We start from the raw sequence: 19476 nt of genomic DNA, 5'->3' as shown, positions 1-19476 counted from the left end.
GGGGAGTGGGAGAGGCAGAAGCAGGCTTCCCGTCAAGCAGGGAGCCCCAATGTGGGCCTGGATCCCTCGACCCTAGGATCATGACCTGAGCCAAAGGCAGACACTTAACTGACTGAGCCACCCAGGCACCCCACCTCTTAACCATCTTTAAGTATGGAGTTCACTGGTGTAAAGTACATCCCAGCATCCACATTCAGGATTCTTTTCATCTTACTCAACTGGGACTCCATGGCCGTAAAACGCAGCCTGCCCATCCCCCCTTCCCCCCCAGCAGTCACCATTCTACTCTATCTCTGAACGGGATGATGCCGGTACCTCCCATCAGGGGAACGGACCGCATTCAATCTCTCACGGCTGCTCGTTTCATTTCCCATAAAGTCCTCAAGGCTCCTCCACGCGGTAGCAGGCGTCAGAATTTCCATCCTTCCCAAGGCTGCAAATTCCTTGTTTGGGACCGCAAAGCGTTTCAAGTGTATCCAGCAAGTTAATAAATCACCTAGATGGAGAAGGCGTACGTGGCCTGTTTAGTAAAACTTCAGGCTTGGAAACCATAAGCAAGGGAGTGAGCAAATTTACGGGAAACCTTAAAGCTGGGTTCTTCACGGCACAGCAGAATCCCCTGGAAAGCTGCCAAACCACGCACGGCGGGGCCCAAACCCTGAATATCGGACATGGTAGAGCAGCATCTAGAGTCGGGCCGAGGTATTTGCATTTCACAGGAGTTCCAGGTCAGACGCCGCTCTTTTGAGAACCACTGTAACCTATCCAGGGTTCTTTCTGGAAAATTCCAATGGCAAACACGTCCTATAGGGCCAGGAAAAGGCCCGTTCTCAGATGTCGTACTTAGTTTCCACTGCCCGCCGCTTGGCCGGAAGAGTGCCGGGAGGCCTGGGGCAGTGGTGAGTGCGGGTCCTTGAGGGCACTGTCCCGTGGTGCCTCGGCTCTGTCCTGGGCCTCCCTTGTCCTTGCCGACACTCACCGCTGAGCTCGGTCACTGTGTCCAGAGTTGGCCTGGGCCATGCCCTCGGGGACCCCTAGCAGCGCCCCCCCTGGCAGATTCGGGCTCCCCTGGTCCCCTCTCGCTTCAGACACGGTATCCGCAGAGTTGTCCATCTCAGTCCCGCCTGGCCCGGGGCCCTGCCCCAGGACCGTGGCACATCATCACGGCTGTTCTCCCCGTGTCTGCCGGCATCCCGCGCCGGCCAGAATCGAGGAGGGCCGGCCCGGCTCTCAGCACCTCTCCCTGAGTCTCACAGGGAGTAACGCAGCCCAGATTCCCGACTCCCTAAGTGTCCCTGGTTTCCCACAGGCGTGTCCTCTTCTCCCTGAGGCCAGAGAGGTGAAGCCAGGCCTCCCGGCACTCTTCCGGCCAAGCGGCGGGCGGTGGAAACTGAGGATGACATCTGAGAACGGGCGCAAGGTACGTTAAGAGCCTGGGCATCACCTCAAGGGACTCTTCAAACGATCAGACCAGGCTCGTTTCTAACCTGGCTGGGGTCGAGGCGGTTCTGTTTCCCCGCTACCTGGCAAGCAGGCGTTTGTGAGGAAGACCAGACTGGGTTCAGACTGAAGAACCCATGTTCATTTCTGTATACCTAAGTTACCATGTGACCAGGGTTGTTAGATAAAATCAGGGACGTACTTTTCCGGAGGAATTGTTATCTGAAATTCAACTAGAACGCACATCCTGTATTGTGATTTGCTAAATGTGTCAGCCCTCGATGTGACCTGCTACTGGGCGTGCGCACGCGGGGACAACGTACGAAGGGGCAAATCCATACCTGAAACATACCCACCCCTTTCTTTTCGCCATATTCGAACATGGATTTTCACATCTGAATTGTCGCCATATCTCTGTCAGATGATTTGCTAAATTGTGGACGGGGCATTTCAACTACACCATCGGGATATCTGATGTATCCCTAACCCTGATGTATCCCTAACCCTCATCTCCTGGGCCCACGGTCTCTGGCCACACCTCCGAGCTGGGCCAGCCACACAGGCTGACATGGCCAAGTTCAGCCTTTTAAGGCTGAGGTCACCTTCCGCCCCTGACTCAGCGGCTCCTAATGACAAGTCCCACACATTTGTCTCAGATAAAACACCGTATCGTTAACCTGCAAAGCTGACGAATATGAATTTGAATACTAGTTTGTGCATACTAATTTTCACGACTAATATGAATCCTCGTGTTATTACTGCCGTTCTAGTGTGTGAGATTATATTGTTCTCCTCAGACTGCAGCTGTCCTTAGCCATGTCATCGGAGCTCGGGAAGTCACTCCCAAGGAAAGTTCTGAGGAAGCAAGAAATGGAAAGGTAAGTTTGACTGAGGAACCAACCAGGAAAGAGACAGGTGTGGAGGCACAATTCCTAGGAGAGAAAAAATGTGGGACAGACGGGGTCCTGAAGTGGAGAGAAGCAGGGAGATTCATTAGGGTGCCGGCAGGAACAGGGCACGCGGAGAAATTTCCTCTCCCCTGGAAGCTGGATCGGGCTCTGTGGAGTCAATCTGCAATGGACGGAGGCTGCTGGCGCTGTGGGTAAGTCCTCAGAAACAGAGCCCTTATACCTCTCCACTTCATTTATTGAGCATCTACTATGTGGGAGAGAAGTGATACACTCTGAGTGTTCTCTTACAAAATCGTGAATGTTCCAACATTTCTACATTCAACCACTATCACCAGCATTGAAAAATCACAGAACAAATTGTGACCGGGATCCACTGGTATGGTGTGTTATGTTTTTTTTGTTTTCTTTTGTTTTGGGGGAAAATAGAAAATGGCTGGCTGTACTGATTCCTTCATAACCAGGAAACCTCAGTCCCTTCTCCCTTCTTGCTGTGCTGTTTCTCCCGTTTCTGTTTTGATTGGCACGTGGACTTGCTCAGGACAAGTCCGACAAGATGGGAGAGTTAATTTATTTAAGGGAATGAGAGTCAACACTGCAGGGAAGACAAAAGGCTCTGGTCTGTAACTGTCTTTAGAGCAAAACAAACAGGGGCATTGGCAGAGCCCAACTGTGGTCACCGATGTCGTTTTGGGGCTTTGAGCAGTCACAGAAAACCAGCTCCTCTGAGTTTCCCCTGGCTTGGAAGTTTGGGCTTCTGAGTCCGATGGAGTGGGCTTCAAACCCACACTTCATAGATGTGCACCCCCCCCCACCCCGCCCTGGCCAGCTGAGCTATGGGAAGTCTGGTTCCTCACCTACCTACAGTAATAACAACACTAACACCTATTTCACAGGTTGTTTTAAGAATTAAATGTGAGGATGAAATGCTTGGAATGCCTAAAGCCAACAGGTGAGAGCTCCCCAGAATTATTTATCTAAACGCGGCAGGCGAACTCATGAAACCGAATTGATTCCTAGAGATAAAATCCTACATTTGATCTGAATTAATCCCCTTCTTCAGAACCTACTATGAATCTTATAAAAGTGACGGCCCCGTTGGCCCAGTTCAATCGCCTCATGTAAATTCAGTATCAAGTGTCCCCGCTCTTTTATCCTCTTAATTTTAGAATGTTAATCCCAAGAAAATAATTCTAATACCACCCACATTGTCCGCATTTAGGGGACAGGACAGGGGTGTCCGTGACCTATAACACAAAAAGAAAAGGCCTCTCCCTGTTGGAGGGCTGTTCTGGAAAAGCCAAGGATAAGTCAGCCTTCTCAGAATATTTTATCGAAAGGTCTCAAAATTAAATTTGCCACTACACGATGCCTTGGAAACTCACACACTCGCAAAGAGGAAAACAATGCAAGACAGATAAAACGAAACAAAACACTGTGGGTCTTAAATTCCTGAATGTGGATTTATTTTTCTGTTTGTTAGTATCTTGCAGGAGGACCTGGAGATTTTAACCTCTGCTCCTGACTTTGAGACAGTGATGGAAAGGGGGTGAGAAACCAAGAAGCAAAGGTTGAACGGGCCCTTGTGCAAGCACCGCTGGTCTCAGTGGGGACGCGGCTCCGTGTCCAGCACCGCGGGGGGCTGCCCTTCCGGGATCCACTCACCGCAAGTTCCCGCAGACCAGTGTGGGTCCGCAGGCCTCACCAAGTCAGCGCCGTTGTTACGAAGGTGTGTGATGTGAAACTGTGTAAACAGAGTAACACGAGGCCATTCCTACCTATTGACCTGGACCAGAAAGCTCTATTTTTAGAAACGACTACAAGCTGCTCTGCCCTTGGAAAGAAGGCAAGCCACGCACTATTGCTATTTTGGAACATTTCCGTGCCTTTGGGTTGTGTTCCCAAATATTTGTGGAAAAGTAAAGAGGGGAACCATCCCCAGTCTCAAACTAGAAATCTAAATTTTGAATTTTGCTCGTACATCCTGAGCAAGAAGAGGCACGAAGCTAGACTTTCATTTCGAGGAAACTGACACGGATCCCATCTTTGGGGGTTTCTGTGGGGCCAAAGAGACAAGGAAGGATCCATAGGAATGTCCCCCACCACCACCAGAGAAAGACCCTGGCACACCTCTGAGCAAGGCAGGCCGCGTGCCTCAGTGGACCTTCTATCACTTGGCCCGCCCCCACCCCGGGCTGATTTAGGAAGAGCCGATCACCACCCAGCGGCTCCTGGGCATATCTTTGTTTTCATTTCGCAGCTACTCAGTGAGCACATGTGTGCCGGGAGCCATTCCGGGCACTGGGGACACTGAATAGAATGTCTACCGGTTTGGAGTTTCTTTTCCAATGAAAGAAAGCAGATGTGAGTGTATGTCTCATCCGTAGGAAAGAACAAAACAAAACAAGGGGTGTTGGGAATACAGCAGGGAGGGGGCTGCTGCGAGTTTTAGTGGGCTGTACGGGGAAGGGTGGCATTTGAGCAAATACCTAAAAGTGAGGGAGCAAGTCAAAACGGTATAATGGATAAAAAATATTCTTTTTTTTTAATTAAAAAATACATATTTTTAAAAAAATTAACTTGCAACCACTAGTGACAAAACAATGACTCTGTTTTACTACCTGTTCCTTTAAGTTGTGCAGGTGAAGGACGAGAGACTTTGACAACATCTCACTCCCGAGCTAATCTCAGGAAAGTCTGTTTGAGGCGCCCAGGCCTTGCTTGAGGGCCCTGCTTCTTTACCAGCAATTGAGAACAATGGCTGATTCCCAAGAGACCCCTTTAAAGAAACATTCCAAAGAATCCTTTTAAAATGCTCCCTAGAACCACAGTCTTCATGAAAACAATATAGCAACCTTCCTACCTAAACAATAAGCACACTCACCAAGCACCCGTCCCCCAGGATAATTTTACAGCCCCTACCCACTAAGCAAAAAACATCAGACACAGTCTGACACCAGCATAAGGGGGAGTGGAATATTGCATTTCTCAAATGCACTGGCAAACTGTTACAGGGGTCCCCCAAAAAACGCGGGGCTTAGGGGCACCTCACTCCCCCACAAAAATCTGCGTATGATGTTTGAGCCCCCCAAAACATAACTACTTAACAGCTCATAGTTGAACGGGAGACTTACTGATAGCAGCGTATTGATGTATTTTGAATATGTATTAGAAACTGTATTGTTACAACAAAGTAAGCTAGAGAAAAGGAACAAGGCAATCCTCGGGAAGAGAAAATACATATAGCATCGTACTGTTTTTACTGGAAAAAATCCACGTGTGAGAGGACCTGAGCAGTTCAACCCCATGTTGTGCAAGGGTCGACCGAGCAAAGCAAGCAGCCCGGCAGCTGGTGGTGGGGGAGCGGGCCTCTGGTCCCACGAGGCAACTGAACCAGCATTTTAGGACCGAGAAGCAAAGGCGCAGAGAAGCTGGTCTTAGAAGCGTCATTTAACTCAGGACTAACGAGGGTCTTCAAAACTGTCACGTGCGAGGACCCCAGACGCAACAGAATCAGAAGACTGATGGCACCACATACACAGTTGGGGTCACCACTTTAATTCGGGTGGTCAAAGAGCAAGAAGCGTAGGGGTCGTCTCAACTCAGCCAGACCCAGCCACTTCTCTGCCTTCCGAAGGCTAAGGGTCTGTGCAGGGTGCTGGATGCTTCCAGACCTGTATTTTTTAAGCTTCCTCTCAGGATTCTAGTAGGACACCTGTGATCTTAGAGCCATTGTCATTACGTAAGACTCAAAAATACATAATCTAGAAGGAAAGTGGACAGTAAAAACAGTGGACTTGTCCAGAACAGGGCAAAACTGTCAGGACCTTCCAAGCTCTGATTTTCCACTGAGGACAGTGCAGTGTCTTCAACAACCGGCGGCATCGAACTGTTCTCTCCCAAAACCATTTTTCTATCTCTCACTCCCAAGAAGTCTGGGACTTGTGCTGTGGCTGTACGAGATTTTTTTTTAATTTCTTTAAAATTTTTAAAAGAAATTTTAGATTTTAAATTTAAGATTTTTTTTCTTTTAAAATTTTATTTATTTATTTGACAGACAGAGATCACAAGTAGGCGGGGGGCGGGGGAAGCAGGCTCCCCCTGAGCAGAGAACCCGGTCGGGGCTTGATCCCAGGACCCTGAGATCATGACCCAAGTCAAAGGCAGAGGCTTAACCCACTGGGCCACCCAGGCGCCCCCGAGGTGTGATTTTTAAAAACCAGGACAGACAAAGGAAATGAACATGTCACGAGGACAGATAGCCGCTCACATGCTTGTTCCAATCTAGGACCTCTTGACACTGTCCTCACATCGCATGAGTAAGTTCAGTGGCATTGAGCAAGCCATCTTTCACAGCTTGTTTCCTGGGGGCACCGGCCAGAAATAACATGCGGAGGGAACGTGCCGACCGCGGTATGGTGGGTGTGGTTTTACCGGCACAGAACAGCTGGATGGCCCCCGCACCTGCCGGGACCACAAACTCCCCATGCAACGGCAGGTGGTCATAGCTCAGGTCACAGACATTCGTTCAGGGGGGGCAGTGCAGACCAAGTGTTGCCCACCGACAACCCCTCCCCTGCCCACACCCCTTAACAGTAGCAACATCTCTTAATGAGCTTTTCAAAAAATTCTGCCTCCGTAGAGCAATAATGAGAAACAGGCATCCCAGAAATGCCAGAGCGGGAGCCACTGGGGGGGGGGGGGGGAGCAGGGGCGGGGCAGCCCTTCCGCATCAGGCCTGTGGGCATCCTAGACAGTCCTGAAATCTCGGAAGCAGGTGTCTCTGTGTCTGCTCTGTGGTTTTCCCTGCCACGAGCAAGGCTCTGGCCTGCTCCCTGCCTCTCCGGGTTTGCCTCCCCGGCTCTCGTGCTGCTTCCATCCTAACATCCCCGTCCCTCTGCGAGGCTTTCTTCTGCCTCTTAGTTCCTACCTCCGCGTCGCTTCCCTTTATCACCTTGATCTATGGCTCTGACCAGTGGTTCTCAAACTTGACTACACGACAGAATCGCCCAAGCAGCTTTAAAAGTGTCTGGTGTCAGGTTACACCCTCTACCAACTGAATTAGAACTCGGGGGAGGGGACCCCCGGATGGGTTGGTCTGTTTTGAACTCCCTCCATAAATCCCAGTGGGTAGCCACGTTGGAGAAGCCGCAGCTCTAGGCCATTTCGATTCGAGGGTGCAGAATGAAACAGGTTTGGTTCACATTCCAAATCAGAATCATCCAAACATATCTGCTCCAGCTGGTGTGCCCACGTTGGGGGCCAGCGTAACTTCTGAGTGACGTCAGAGCTCAGACTTCACATCCCTTGTAAAGGCTCAGATATTTGCAGACCATTCTTTAGTGGCTGGGCTTGGAGGGGTGACTCCTGCTTGCAATACATTTGTTCGAAGTAAAACCGTGTTATCCCAGGAATGAAACCGGGGCTTTCACCATCAAGGCCCCTTCGCTGGGAGACAGCACAGCCTTCCTTTGCATGCGGGCCAGCATTCGCCGCATAGCCAGTGAGCATATGTAACCCACTGAATAAAAATAGTGGTTAGCATCACGGGCGGCAGGAAAGTATGTCCCTTTTCTCATTACAGTAAGGGAGCCTCATGGCATGCCTCTCAGGAAACCTAATAACGTGTTCTATGACTTTTCCATGGGCAGGAGCAACTGGTTAGGAAATCAGATACGAGACTTCTAGACAGTGACATTCAAGCCTAGGACTCCAAGGGAGCCCGAACTGGCCGGAGTGTGGTCCCAGCGGGGTGGAAATACCCCTCAAAGCATACTGAGTGAATTCCCGCGATGCCAGGCCTCTCGGAAAAGTTTCTGGGGCTCGAAGGCCATCGCAGCTGCCTCCTTGCCTTCCTCGCCGCCACTTGCTCAAGTGGAAAGAATGTCTAAGGGGTGAGTTCCCGCAATTCCCAGTTTATACTGATTCCCCGCCTGGGGAAGGCTTGGCCGGGCCCGGCCAGGATGCAAACCGGGTTCCAGTCTGGGGCCTGTACTCCCATCTCCGCTCTGCGCCACCCTTTGCTCGAATTCCGGATTGCCAAGGGCACGTGCAGGATGCGTGAGGGGCAACGGGCAGGGGTGGGGACGACGAGAGGGTCATCGCCAGCGCCGGGGGGCATGTGGAGCTGGGAGATACAGAAGGACAAGCTTCCAACACAAAGTCACGAGGGCGCTACTGCCCGCCGTCCTCGGCCCCGCTCGGGCTCCGTGTGCTCCTCACGGGGCACAGGTGTCACAGACCCGCTTCCTGCACCTGCGGGAGGACTCGGCCACAGCGCACAGACCCTTTTTTATATCTTGAGAGGCAGTTCACGGGACTTACACAAATCTTTCTCATTCGGCTTCTGTGTCCAGGTGAGGCAAAGGAAGCCCCGTGTGTTACGCACGAGGCGAGTCCCCGGAGTTTCAGGAACAGTTTCTCAATTGTCTCTCAAAGATCGTCACTTCCTAATGGTCCTCAACTCCTACCACCTGCCCCCATGAGAGTTCTCTTGTGGCAAAATTTTCCCAGAGGCCACAGACTGTGCTGTCTAAAGAACGTTACATTTTCCAATTGCGCTCAGCCCGGGCCACATATGCCAGTGTAAGTCAAGCAATTAAGTCCACGGAACGAAGGTTCACCAGGAGGCAAAAGCCAGTCCGCAGCCGGACGGTCCTCTCCTGCAGCTCAGCCTCCCACCCACGAGCTACCGCTTGTTCCAGAATCAGAACAAAAGGTGGTCTCAAAAAAAAAAAAAAATCCCATTCTGAACTTGACCTTCATTGATACTGCCCTTTAGAATGAAGTTTCCTTTTAGCAAAATGGATATAATCAGAAACCTTAAAACTCATATGTTCTCATTTGTGCAAATACGTATGTGCATTAAATAGAACTACTGAAGGAGAATGCAGTTGGGTACATTTTCATGAGCTAAGACTGTACAATACATACTCCTCACGGAATAGTGGTGTAATATTTTATCACAGTAAGCCATTTTCAAACACACTGTCTTATTTCATCCTTACAGCAACTGAGCAGGGAAGATATTATCACTGTTTTCCATTTTAAAAAGAAACGTAGTCTCAGAGAGATTGATTTGTGCCCCTGATACCAGGGTCAGAACAGCAGAGGACGGGGTGTTAATCCCAGTGACAGGAACCCCCTTGGGCATGTGGCTTACTATTTCATATCTAAGCACCGGCATAATCTGGTTTAGAGATCATCATTTTGTAAGGAAAAAAACAGACGCTTTTTATGCTCCAGAAAAGTTCAGCCTACCATTCATACTTTGTTGCTTTGAAAATAGGGAGTTCTGTTCAATTTACTCTGCGAAGCTCTTAATAAATTCTTTCTTTAAACTGCTTCAAAATAGTTCAAAAGGGACACCAGGTGGTTAATCAGAGTAAGTCGCTTTAAGAATATCGATGCTTTTTAAGGGAATGGACTCGGGCAGGTGAGAGGGAAGAGAGCAGAGATGAACAGAGAGCGGATAGTGATAATATCCAAGAAATTATTTTCTTTCATAAGCTGGAACCGTGACTTGAAAACAACTGATCTGCAAAATCCTTTTTTAAAAATTAAAAGTTAATAGCACTAATTTCACATCCTTTAAAAGGGCCTTAAAATGCATTCTGTTCATTACCAAATACTTCTTTTGACATCACTGATGTCACAACTCAACCTAGACATAACAAAGTCACAGTGGCAAAGGGTGAGCCACCCCCCCATTCCATTCCAATAATGTCATCTCGCCGTTTATAAAAAGAACCGTTCTGCCAACCCTCAGATATATGGGATGGGTTTTTTGTGGGGGTGTGGGGCCCGAGGGTGGAGGTTAACTTAATTTCATTGTTCTTTTTGTTAGAGGGAGGAAACAAACATAAAGCAACAAATAGTTTTATTTCCAGAGGCTGATGAGGAACCTCAGGTCAGCTGGAGGCACAAAGCAGGGACAGGCATGTACTGTGAACCCCCAAGGGAGGTTCAAGGTCAGTGGGAATCACTTCTTCATTTAATAATTTCCCCTGGATGAGTTAAAAATCAATTTATGGGGTCTTTCTAGTTTTGGGGTTTTCTTGTTTTTGTTTTTGTTTTTGTTTTTTTAGCATCACAAATATTTCTAAACGGAGGAGGCAGTGAGTAGAAACATTAGTTCATGACTTGAAGTGCTAAGAGGCCCAAGCCCTGTGTTCTCAGAGAACGAGCTTCTCACTTAGGCTACGAGCACTTGGCCTTGAGCAAGTCACTCCCCGTCTATGGACGCAGGACTCTCATTTCCTCCTCCAGACAGAGCCACAGACCAGAAAGGGACAAAACCTAGAGGCTCACTTCGGCCCCACTACACGTGTGTTGGACGGATGCTTACTAATTACTAATGACTTCACTAATCACCCCTCCTTTCTCTTCAGTCTCTTTTCCCAGGAAATGTGATCAGCTCCTGCTTCTCTCTCACACACATATTGTCAGTCAAAAAAAAAAAAAAAAAAAAATACACATTCCCTTCCAACACTGTCAACTCAGAACAAATGAATGGGAAAGGGAAATGATATATCAAATTTGCACAAATGCTGGGAAGCTTTAGGAGTAAGATTTCATTCTAAAAAGGGACTCACTTTCCAACACCCTCTGCTTAATGTTCTGAATTGGAATATGGCCCAGAAAGACCATTTCCCACCCACAGTCCTCTTGTCAACTGGGCCCTCCAATCGTACGCTGTGTTCTAGAGATGAAAGTAGACTTCTCACAAGAGGTGACTTACTTAACAAATATGCATTATATTTTTAGGAGAGCTCATCACCATGCTGTACATATGAATTTCTCGTTTAATTCTCACAGTCCTCAGATAGATTGAATGACCTGCCCCGGGTCGCCGAGCTAGTACTAAAGCCATCAGTCTTCTTGGCCAGACCTGAGCTGAAGGCAGAGGCTTAACCCAGTGAACCACCCAGGCACCCCAAGAACAGGAGTTTAGATGAACTGGCCAAGAAGGTGGAGAGACAAGCATCACCACCTCATGCGTCAGTCTCTCCCCAAAAGAATGGAATCTGACTTTGGTGTGGCTGCAGGGGGCCTATATGATGAGTCTTGCAAAACAAAGACAAAACACCATGAAATACAACCCAGAATTTTTCTTAGCTACACAGGCCAACAAATCATTGATACCAAGTTTAGCAATAGGATGATTCTGGGCAAAAATAACACCTTGATGCCAAATGTCGGGAGGTTGGATTTGCCAAGAAAAATGAGGGTTGTGGGGGTGAGCAGAATTGGGATTACAGCTCCACCCGTCTCAATGTCCCTCTGATTACCCAGCTCAAGATCGACATCAAAGTCCTAGCTCAGGGCAAGAACAGGAGTTTATTTATCTATTTATTTTTTAAAGATTTTATTTATGTACTTGACAGACAGAGATCACAAGTAGGCAGAGCAGCAGGCAGAGAGAGAGAGGAGGAAGCAGGCTCCCCGCTGAGCAGAGAGCCCGATGCGGGGCTCAATCCCAGGACCCTGAGATCATGACCTGAGCCGAAGGCAGAGGCTTAAACCACTGAACCACCCAGGCGCCCCAAGAACAGGAGTTTAGATGAACACCCAGAAATTAACCCCAACAGTCTATATTGAAGTGAAATTGTCACTTCTTCTTCTTCTTCTTTTTTTTTTTTTTTTTCATTTAAATTTGAGGTTATTTGCGAACAACAGGGAGTAGTCCCTGTGTTAAAAGCACCTGGCATCACCCTCAGGATGATAAAGACCTTTTCCTTTGTTTCCATTTTAACAGTTACTTGCATCTAAGACTTATATTTCACACGGAGCTGCCAGATAAAGTCTCTACTAATGTTAGAGAGAGTTTGGAGTATTGACTCTTAATTGTGTACATGTCTGCTTTCTTGATGTAAATCCGTTGTACCATCCTTGCATTCCACAAAGATTTTCCTCGTTCAAGTTTCCTTTACCTGGAAGATGTTCGTTTTCCTTTTGGAAGGTCTTTTCTTTGGCCACTTCTTATTTTATCATTCTTCTCCATTTATCCATCACTAACGGTAGACACTTCCTCTTCGTATACCAGCATCCAACATCCAACACATTCTCTGCTCCCGCAGTGTGCACGCTGCCCCTTCACTCCCTCTTCCTGGAGGACTCAGCTCTCCCTTCTTCACGGGTCAGCAGATCTTGTCAGGTCTTTGACCCACAGCTCACTTGACACTCTGCATTTCTCTTGTCACTGTTGCCTTTAAAGAAGGTGTTTCTACTTTTGATTGTTTTTGGTCACTGGGTAAGAGACCCTCAAAACTTATACAAATACTTCTCTGCTCTACGTTCTTGGCATTTCTAATGATGGATGCACAGTGCTGCCCTCACCCTCCCAAAACTAACTTTATGGGGTGGGTGGGGGGAGGCAGGTTCACCTAGAGCTGCTGAATTTTCACTACACAAATGATTTCTCTGGAAAACAGACTCTCCAGTTAAGTTTCCAAAAAGTCACCTCAAACTTTTTTAAAAAAAGTACAGAGATCACTTAGAGAAAAAAAGAAGATGAATGAATGAAATACACAAGTCGCTCTATCATGAATAAGTAGGAGGAAGTGAGGGGCACCTGGGTGGTTCAGTCGTTAAGCATCTGCCTTCAGCTCAGGTCTTGATCCCAGGGTCCTGGGACCTAGTCCCACTCCCCCTGCTGTCTCTCTCTTTCTGTCAAACAAACAAACAAACAAACAAACAAAAAAAAGTAGAAGGAAAAGAAATCTCAGGACCTGACGTGCACCTAGGTAGAAAGACAAGACTTCTCAAGAAAACGACAGCTCTATTCAATACAAAGCCAGATTAATCCAGAGCAAAGGGGCTTGCGACCCAGTTCTCTGAAAGGTCAGGGAGGAATGTCCATCCCTGTCTACCAAGGCAAGTTTATAATCCCCATCTCCCAGTCGGTGCCTTTTCCTCAAACTCCGAGAGTTCCACTATAAAAATCAACACATAATAGATGAGATAAGACATATTCAAAAGGCATCTTAGAGGCAAAATGTTTCCCACACCAAAAGCAGGAACAGCAAGGACTCTTCAATAACCTTATCAATCACATTAGCATATCTAAAGAAAGAATATGTCAATCAGAAAGGGGATTTGGTGCGGGGTGGGGGGGCCCACACAGGGAAGAAACAAGACTGGAGAGTGTGGCTTAGGCAGCAGGATTCTCTGCCATCAGGAGGGGAAAGGGTCCCCACTCACCAGAGCACCTGGGCCACCCGGCAGACGTGTCCCTAGTGGAAACTGGGCCATCTGGCCATCAGAGTGGGGCCTCAGCCCCACTCCCTTCCCTCTGAAGGAGGTCACCGAGCACAACCTGACCTCATTATGGTCAGACTTCTTTTTTTTTTTTTTTTTTTTTTTAAAGATTTTATTTATTTATTTGACAGAGAGAGATCACAAGTAGACAGAGAGGCAGGCAGAGAGAGAGAGAGGAGGAAGCAGGCTCCCTGCTGAGCAGAGAGCCCGATGCGGGACTCGATCCCAGGACCCTGAGATCATGACCTGAGCCGAAGGCAGCGGCTTAACCCACTGAGCCACCCAGGCGCCCATGGTCAGACTTCTTACTTAGCTTTCCTGTCAGGTAAGGTACACTGATTCTTGGACCACTTGGGATACCTGTTCCATTCAGAGTCATCTTTTTCAAAATGAGTGCATACATTGACATTATGGCACCGTATCCTTCGATTTTTTTGTGGGTTTGGGTAATGTAAGTGAACATTCCTAAATTTCATGAGCTCCTGGGTACTGTCCTGATCAGTTCTGTACCAGTAAGCTTGGTGACCAGCCCCTTAATGGTAGTAAATTTACCAAAGGAATGGGGGGGGGGCGGTCGTGGTGGTGAGGAGCATCTCTTGATAGCCAGGCCATCAGCATTTTTGGCCCTATGGCAATACTCCTCCATGTTGCCACGTGCCCCTCTAACCCAATCCAGAATAATAATGATCAAATATTGCACATCTACTATGTCCTTATTCTTTGTTCATTAAATCCACATAATGCCCTTTTGTGGCAAGAGTTATTATTTCTATTTTATAAATGAAAAAATTGAGGCTTAGAGAGGTCCAAGGTCACACAACTTGCAAACGACAAGGCCAGATTTCCACCTCGGGACTGTCTCCTGTTCTGCTAGGAGTGATTCAGATCTTATGCCATCATCAACTGGAAGGCAGGACAGAAGGCCAGCATGACTACTCGTCATAGCCAGAAACAGAGGTGTCCTCTCCAGAAGCTAATCTACCATTAGAGTCCCATCCAAACAAATCGAGAGTACAGACTCCACTCTCCCACCGCCAACAGATAAATGCCAGTGTTCTAAAGTTGGGCTTTGGGTGCCAACGCCAAAGCGAGTCCGTAAACTTCAGCACTCTTTTGGACACATGGACTAGGCCTCGTAGTTCTGTGACTTCCTACACACCTGCTTGAGAAATCAGCCACTGTGTTTGGGACGACCGTTGGCTCTAGTCAAATCGTGGCCCATAAGGAATGGGCCGGTGCCTAGAGCTGGTGGATAATACATCAAGAGCAGCAGCTCCTATTGTTACCAATTAGCTACCAGGAGGATGTACAAGATTTCATTTCATCTTTTCAATCACCCTGTAAAGTAGATATTTAAAGATGAGGAAAAGAAATCTTCAGTGAGGTTAGGTAAGTTGCCCAAGGTCACTCAGCTAGACAGCCCTGGAATGAGATCAGCTCTGGGCCTGGGCCCGATCGAACTCTGTTTCAAGCCACTCTCCATCCCTGACCACCAGAGAAGCAGTGTGTGGCTAGATGGCCCTGAAGACAAGCCAGACACAGTGCAGCACTCAGGAGAGTCTCTAGAGCCTGGGGACGCGGTAAGCCCACACCCAGGGCTGTGTTTTTGTGGTTGGGAGGAGCTGCTGGTCCCCTCAGCAAGGGCTCACTCTGGAAAGTTGGAGGAATGCATGAATGTAGGAGTGACTGGTCCCATAAGAGTTTCTTATGAGTGATGAAAAGATCACGCTATTTTCACATCCTGAAAATGGCATGGCTTGACGGATGACTTCTAGAGTTCTGGCCAACGTGAACATTCTCAAATGTTGTAACATTTAGTTGCCATGTAAGGCAGCCAAAACTTGATTAATGAGGAAATATCTAAATAAGAAAATTGTGCAGGCCTAGGGCTTAGTAAGTCAAGGTAATGACTCTCAAGTGGCGGATGAAGCAGAACCGAGCTTATCTACATTCTCTTCTGGTCCTTCCACTTACCAGCTCTGCTACCTTCAGCCATTTCGGCAGCCTCTTGTCTGTGAGTGGGGACAGTGATCGCTATCTCTCCAGATTCTTGGGAGCTTAAATGAGCTAGCATATGGAAAATACCGGAGCAGTGCTTGGTTTGTAACAGTGCTAAAAAAATGGTTTTTAACTCCTTTACCCTTTTTATAAATAATTTCCTCTGCCAGGATGCAGGTTTCTCCAGGAGTAGGACATCAGCCACTTAAGGCATTATACCCAATCACAACCCAAACCTTTTCCAAGAGCCACCAGGGTTACCACCAGGAAAACAAGACAAAGCAAACAAAAGAAGGAACTGGCTTGTTTGGATGACGGCTGCGGTGTAGGTGAGGCTAGTGGAATGCCACCTAAAGCCCCAAGCCAACGGCTTCCTCTAGTTCCACAAGGAGACAAGGCTTCACAGAGCTCTGACCACATCTGGGATCAATCGCTTTTCATTACACCCAGAAATTTAGAAAGTACCGTGAGGTAGAGCTGTGCCAAGCCCAAAACCTGCTGGAAAAGCCAGCGTTTCAAAAGAAAGTGGTGTCTGAAACGTCTTCGCTCAACCTCCTCCTCACATGCCACAGGAAGGATAAGGGAAAAACCAGGGCAGGGCAGCACGGAGGCAGAAGGATCACGCACGGAGATTTAAAGAACAAGCTACCGATCCCAGCTCTTCCCAGGACATGGAGCTGGGTGGGGGCTGGTGTCGGAGGGAGAGTGGAGGCACGGCACAGCCTACCTGCGTACCACCAGCCTGAGGGTCTTGTAGGATCCTTTCACCAAGGAAACGGCCTCCCTCCTGGAGCTGCTCAGCACAACCTCGTTGATGTGCACCACCTCGTCCCCGGCCCGCAGTCTGGAGCTCACCAAGTCCGCTTTGCCCCCTTCTTCGATCTGCTCAGAGAGAGGAAAGAGCCCTGGGTAAGCTGCTCCAGGCCCCGCTGGACTTCTGCAGAGCCCGACGGACCGGTTATGACCACGCCCACTGGCAGCCAACCCGAGGGTATGGTGGGGAGGAGGTAGGGACTGCCTCCTGTTTTCCATACCATCAAGCACCCAGCACCCTGCCTGTCCTCAGAGGGTGCTCAGAATCATTAGCTGAAGGGGTGAAGGATCTCACTTTCCATCCACGACACTCTATGCCATTCCGCTCACCACCCGCCCTTCATGGCTCCAACTTCCAAAGTCCACTCAGAACAACTGTTTAATGACTTTACAAGTTGAGATCTTCTTGTCTCAGTTTTTGGTCTAAAATTATAATTCACTGGATAAGAAGACTTTGGTATATCTAGACAATGCAGTATTATTCAGCACTAAAAGGAAATGAGTTTTCAAGCCACAGAAAGACACGGAGGAATCTTAAAGGCATATTCCTAAGCGAAAGAAGCTAATGTGAAAGGCTACGTACAGCCTAAGTCCAGCTACGTGACATTCCTGGAAGGAGAAACTATGGAAACAGAGAGATCAGTGGCCACCCGGGCTGGAGGGAGAGAGGGATGAATAAGTCTAGGGCAGTGAGACTACACTGTGTGAGAGGAGAAGGCTAGATGTGGGACATTATACCATAGACTGTGTAACACCAAGAGAGAACCCTCATGTAAACTATGGGCTCTGGGGTATAATGATGAGTCAGTGTAGTTTCCTTGACTGTAACAGATGTTCTACTCCAGTGGGGGATATTGGTAATGGAGGACTCTACCCAAGGGAGGGGAGTCAGGCGACATATGGGCACTTTCTCTACTCCACTCAACTTTGCTGTGAACCTGAAACTGCTATAAAAAATTAGGTCTACTGAAAAACTATAATTCATTCAACAAAGTGATTCGATACTTGCTTCACACCACAAATTGTTCTAGGTGCTAAGGCTTTAAGTAAGGAACCCTTGCTCTTCTGGTGCGTAGGGCAGCAGTGGCAAAGCAATCTAAATGTAACAAACAAATAACTGATTACAGTATATTAGAAGTTGATGATGTGTTTTGGAAACCAACAGAACAAAATAATCCTCGGTCCAGCTGTCCTATGCCGATGGATGCTTGTGGAATGTCAATGATGATAAATGAGAATAAAAAGGGAAAAAATAAAACAAAAGCAAAAATCACAAGAACAAAACCTGAGCCATATTTTCTCTTTTCTCAATAATTACACACTAGAATTGCTCACATTTTCAAAAACCTTCAATAGATCTTAAAATATATAAAATGGACCAAATTCCTATAATGAATCTGTAAGTTTGGCCCTTGCTAGCTTCTATTTTACTTAATCGGTGGTTCCAAGTTTGAGGAGTGACACAGAGAACATGAGTAAGGGGAAGTCAAGTACGCGATCTAAGCTTCAGACTCGTCATCCGTGCTAATAGATGAAGGACAATCATGCCTGCCCCATAGAGCTGCTGTGGGGATGAATGAGATACACCACATGAACTGGGTGACACAGTTCCTGGCCTCTGGTAAGATTTAGAACATGATAGCTACCGCTTTCATAAATCATATGTCATGAAGGTCTTCCCATTCATTAACTATTCTACCATAACATCTTGGTGTGAATGTAACATGGTACTTGGCCATTCCCTACTGATGACTTCCTCCTGCCTTTCTCCCCTTCTCATCCTACTGATGTTCCCTGCCAACCTTCTATAAATATTCCCCAAACACACTGGGCACCGTCTAACCACAGGGCCCCTACCCCCACAGCTCGGGGTCTCCTTCTACCTGGGTTGCTCCCACACCTGTAGCACCTTGGACCATTTATCCAACCCCCAGGATGCCAGTGTGGTTAAGAGCTGGTGCTCTGGAATCAGACCGTGTTGTTCTGTCACTGGCTGGATGACTTCCTTTAACCTCATTGTTCCTTAGTTTCCTCTTCTGTTAGAAAACAGAGCTTTCCACAGAGATCGTTGGAGGACTGAGCTCATTGTCTACTGAGTAAGCAAGGGACGTGCTTCAGCCTGGCACATGGCATGTAATTGGGGAAAGTTACCTCCAATTTCTACTGGTGTCTTTTAAGCTTTTCCAGACTTCTCATGAAGGCCACCCCATCCTCTCACCCCTGCAATCTGTACTTTAAGAAGTAATACAATTTTCCCCATTTTTACAGAATCCGATAATAATATAACACATAAGTTGAGACATGACATCCAACTGGGGTACTATGTTGATTCTACTTCCATGCCGTCTTCCAGCAGAGCTGTGTCTGTCTGCGCCTGCTCCCGGCCCGCCGTCCACCCACCCCTGGGCTGGGCTCCAAACTCGTCCGAGCTGAGAGCCATGACTCCATCTTGTGTCGTCTTTACCTCCCAGAGCTCTGCACATAGAACCCCCCAGAAATACTGGTTCATCGGCATGTATTTGGGGAGCATCTACTGAGTGCCAGGTGTGGAGCTAGGTCTGCGTGTTCAATGAAGAGAACTACAGACATGGTCCTGCCCCAGTTAGTCTGCAGAACGGAACCCTCTCTGCATTATTTGCCGACATTTTCAACAAAATGAGAATGAGTCAAGGCCTCAGAAATGAATGGTTTCTTATATATATAAAAAAAGATTTTTTATATAAAAAAAGACAAGAAAGCTCACTTGTATATTTTATGTTGTATCTGTCTCATGACAGATTTACGTGAAAGCAAACATTATGCTGAATGCCCTAGAGTTTCACTGTTGTTCACTGTTCCCACCAACCACTCCGATAATCCTTTGTATCTGCAGTTTCTCATAATCTCTTCACTTCGAACAGAACTTTGAGGCTCAAAATGTTTACATTTAAAAAGTCGATTGATATAGTTATTTATAAAGTTGAAAAAAGTAGGGGCTGGGATAACTTTTTGAAGTGGTATTTGTTTACCAAACATTAGTTGGGCACCTACTGTATCTTAATGCTCCTATATTTTGATT

At 47.6% G+C, this 19476-nt stretch overlaps 1 protein-coding gene across 1 annotated transcript in view; it reads right to left on the bottom strand.

Moving 5' to 3' along the window:
* SHROOM3 (shroom family member 3) overlaps nt 1-19476 on the bottom strand; it is a 291226-nt gene that overhangs the window by 170415 nt on the left and 101335 nt on the right. The window contains exon 2 of the mRNA XM_045079903.1: nt 16333-16487. Within this exon, the coding sequence (XP_044935838.1) occupies nt 16333-16487 (155 nt within the window). The remainder of the gene's footprint in view (nt 1-16332; nt 16488-19476) is intronic.

Source organism: Mustela putorius, unplaced genomic scaffold (genome assembly GCF_011764305.1).
Source record: "Mustela putorius furo isolate JIRA1106 unplaced genomic scaffold, ASM1176430v1.1 tig00000430_pilon_pilon_pilon, whole genome shotgun sequence".
Lineage (NCBI taxonomy): Eukaryota > Metazoa > Chordata > Mammalia > Carnivora > Mustelidae > Mustela > Mustela putorius.
This window is presented reverse-complemented; position numbering and strand designations above follow the sequence as displayed.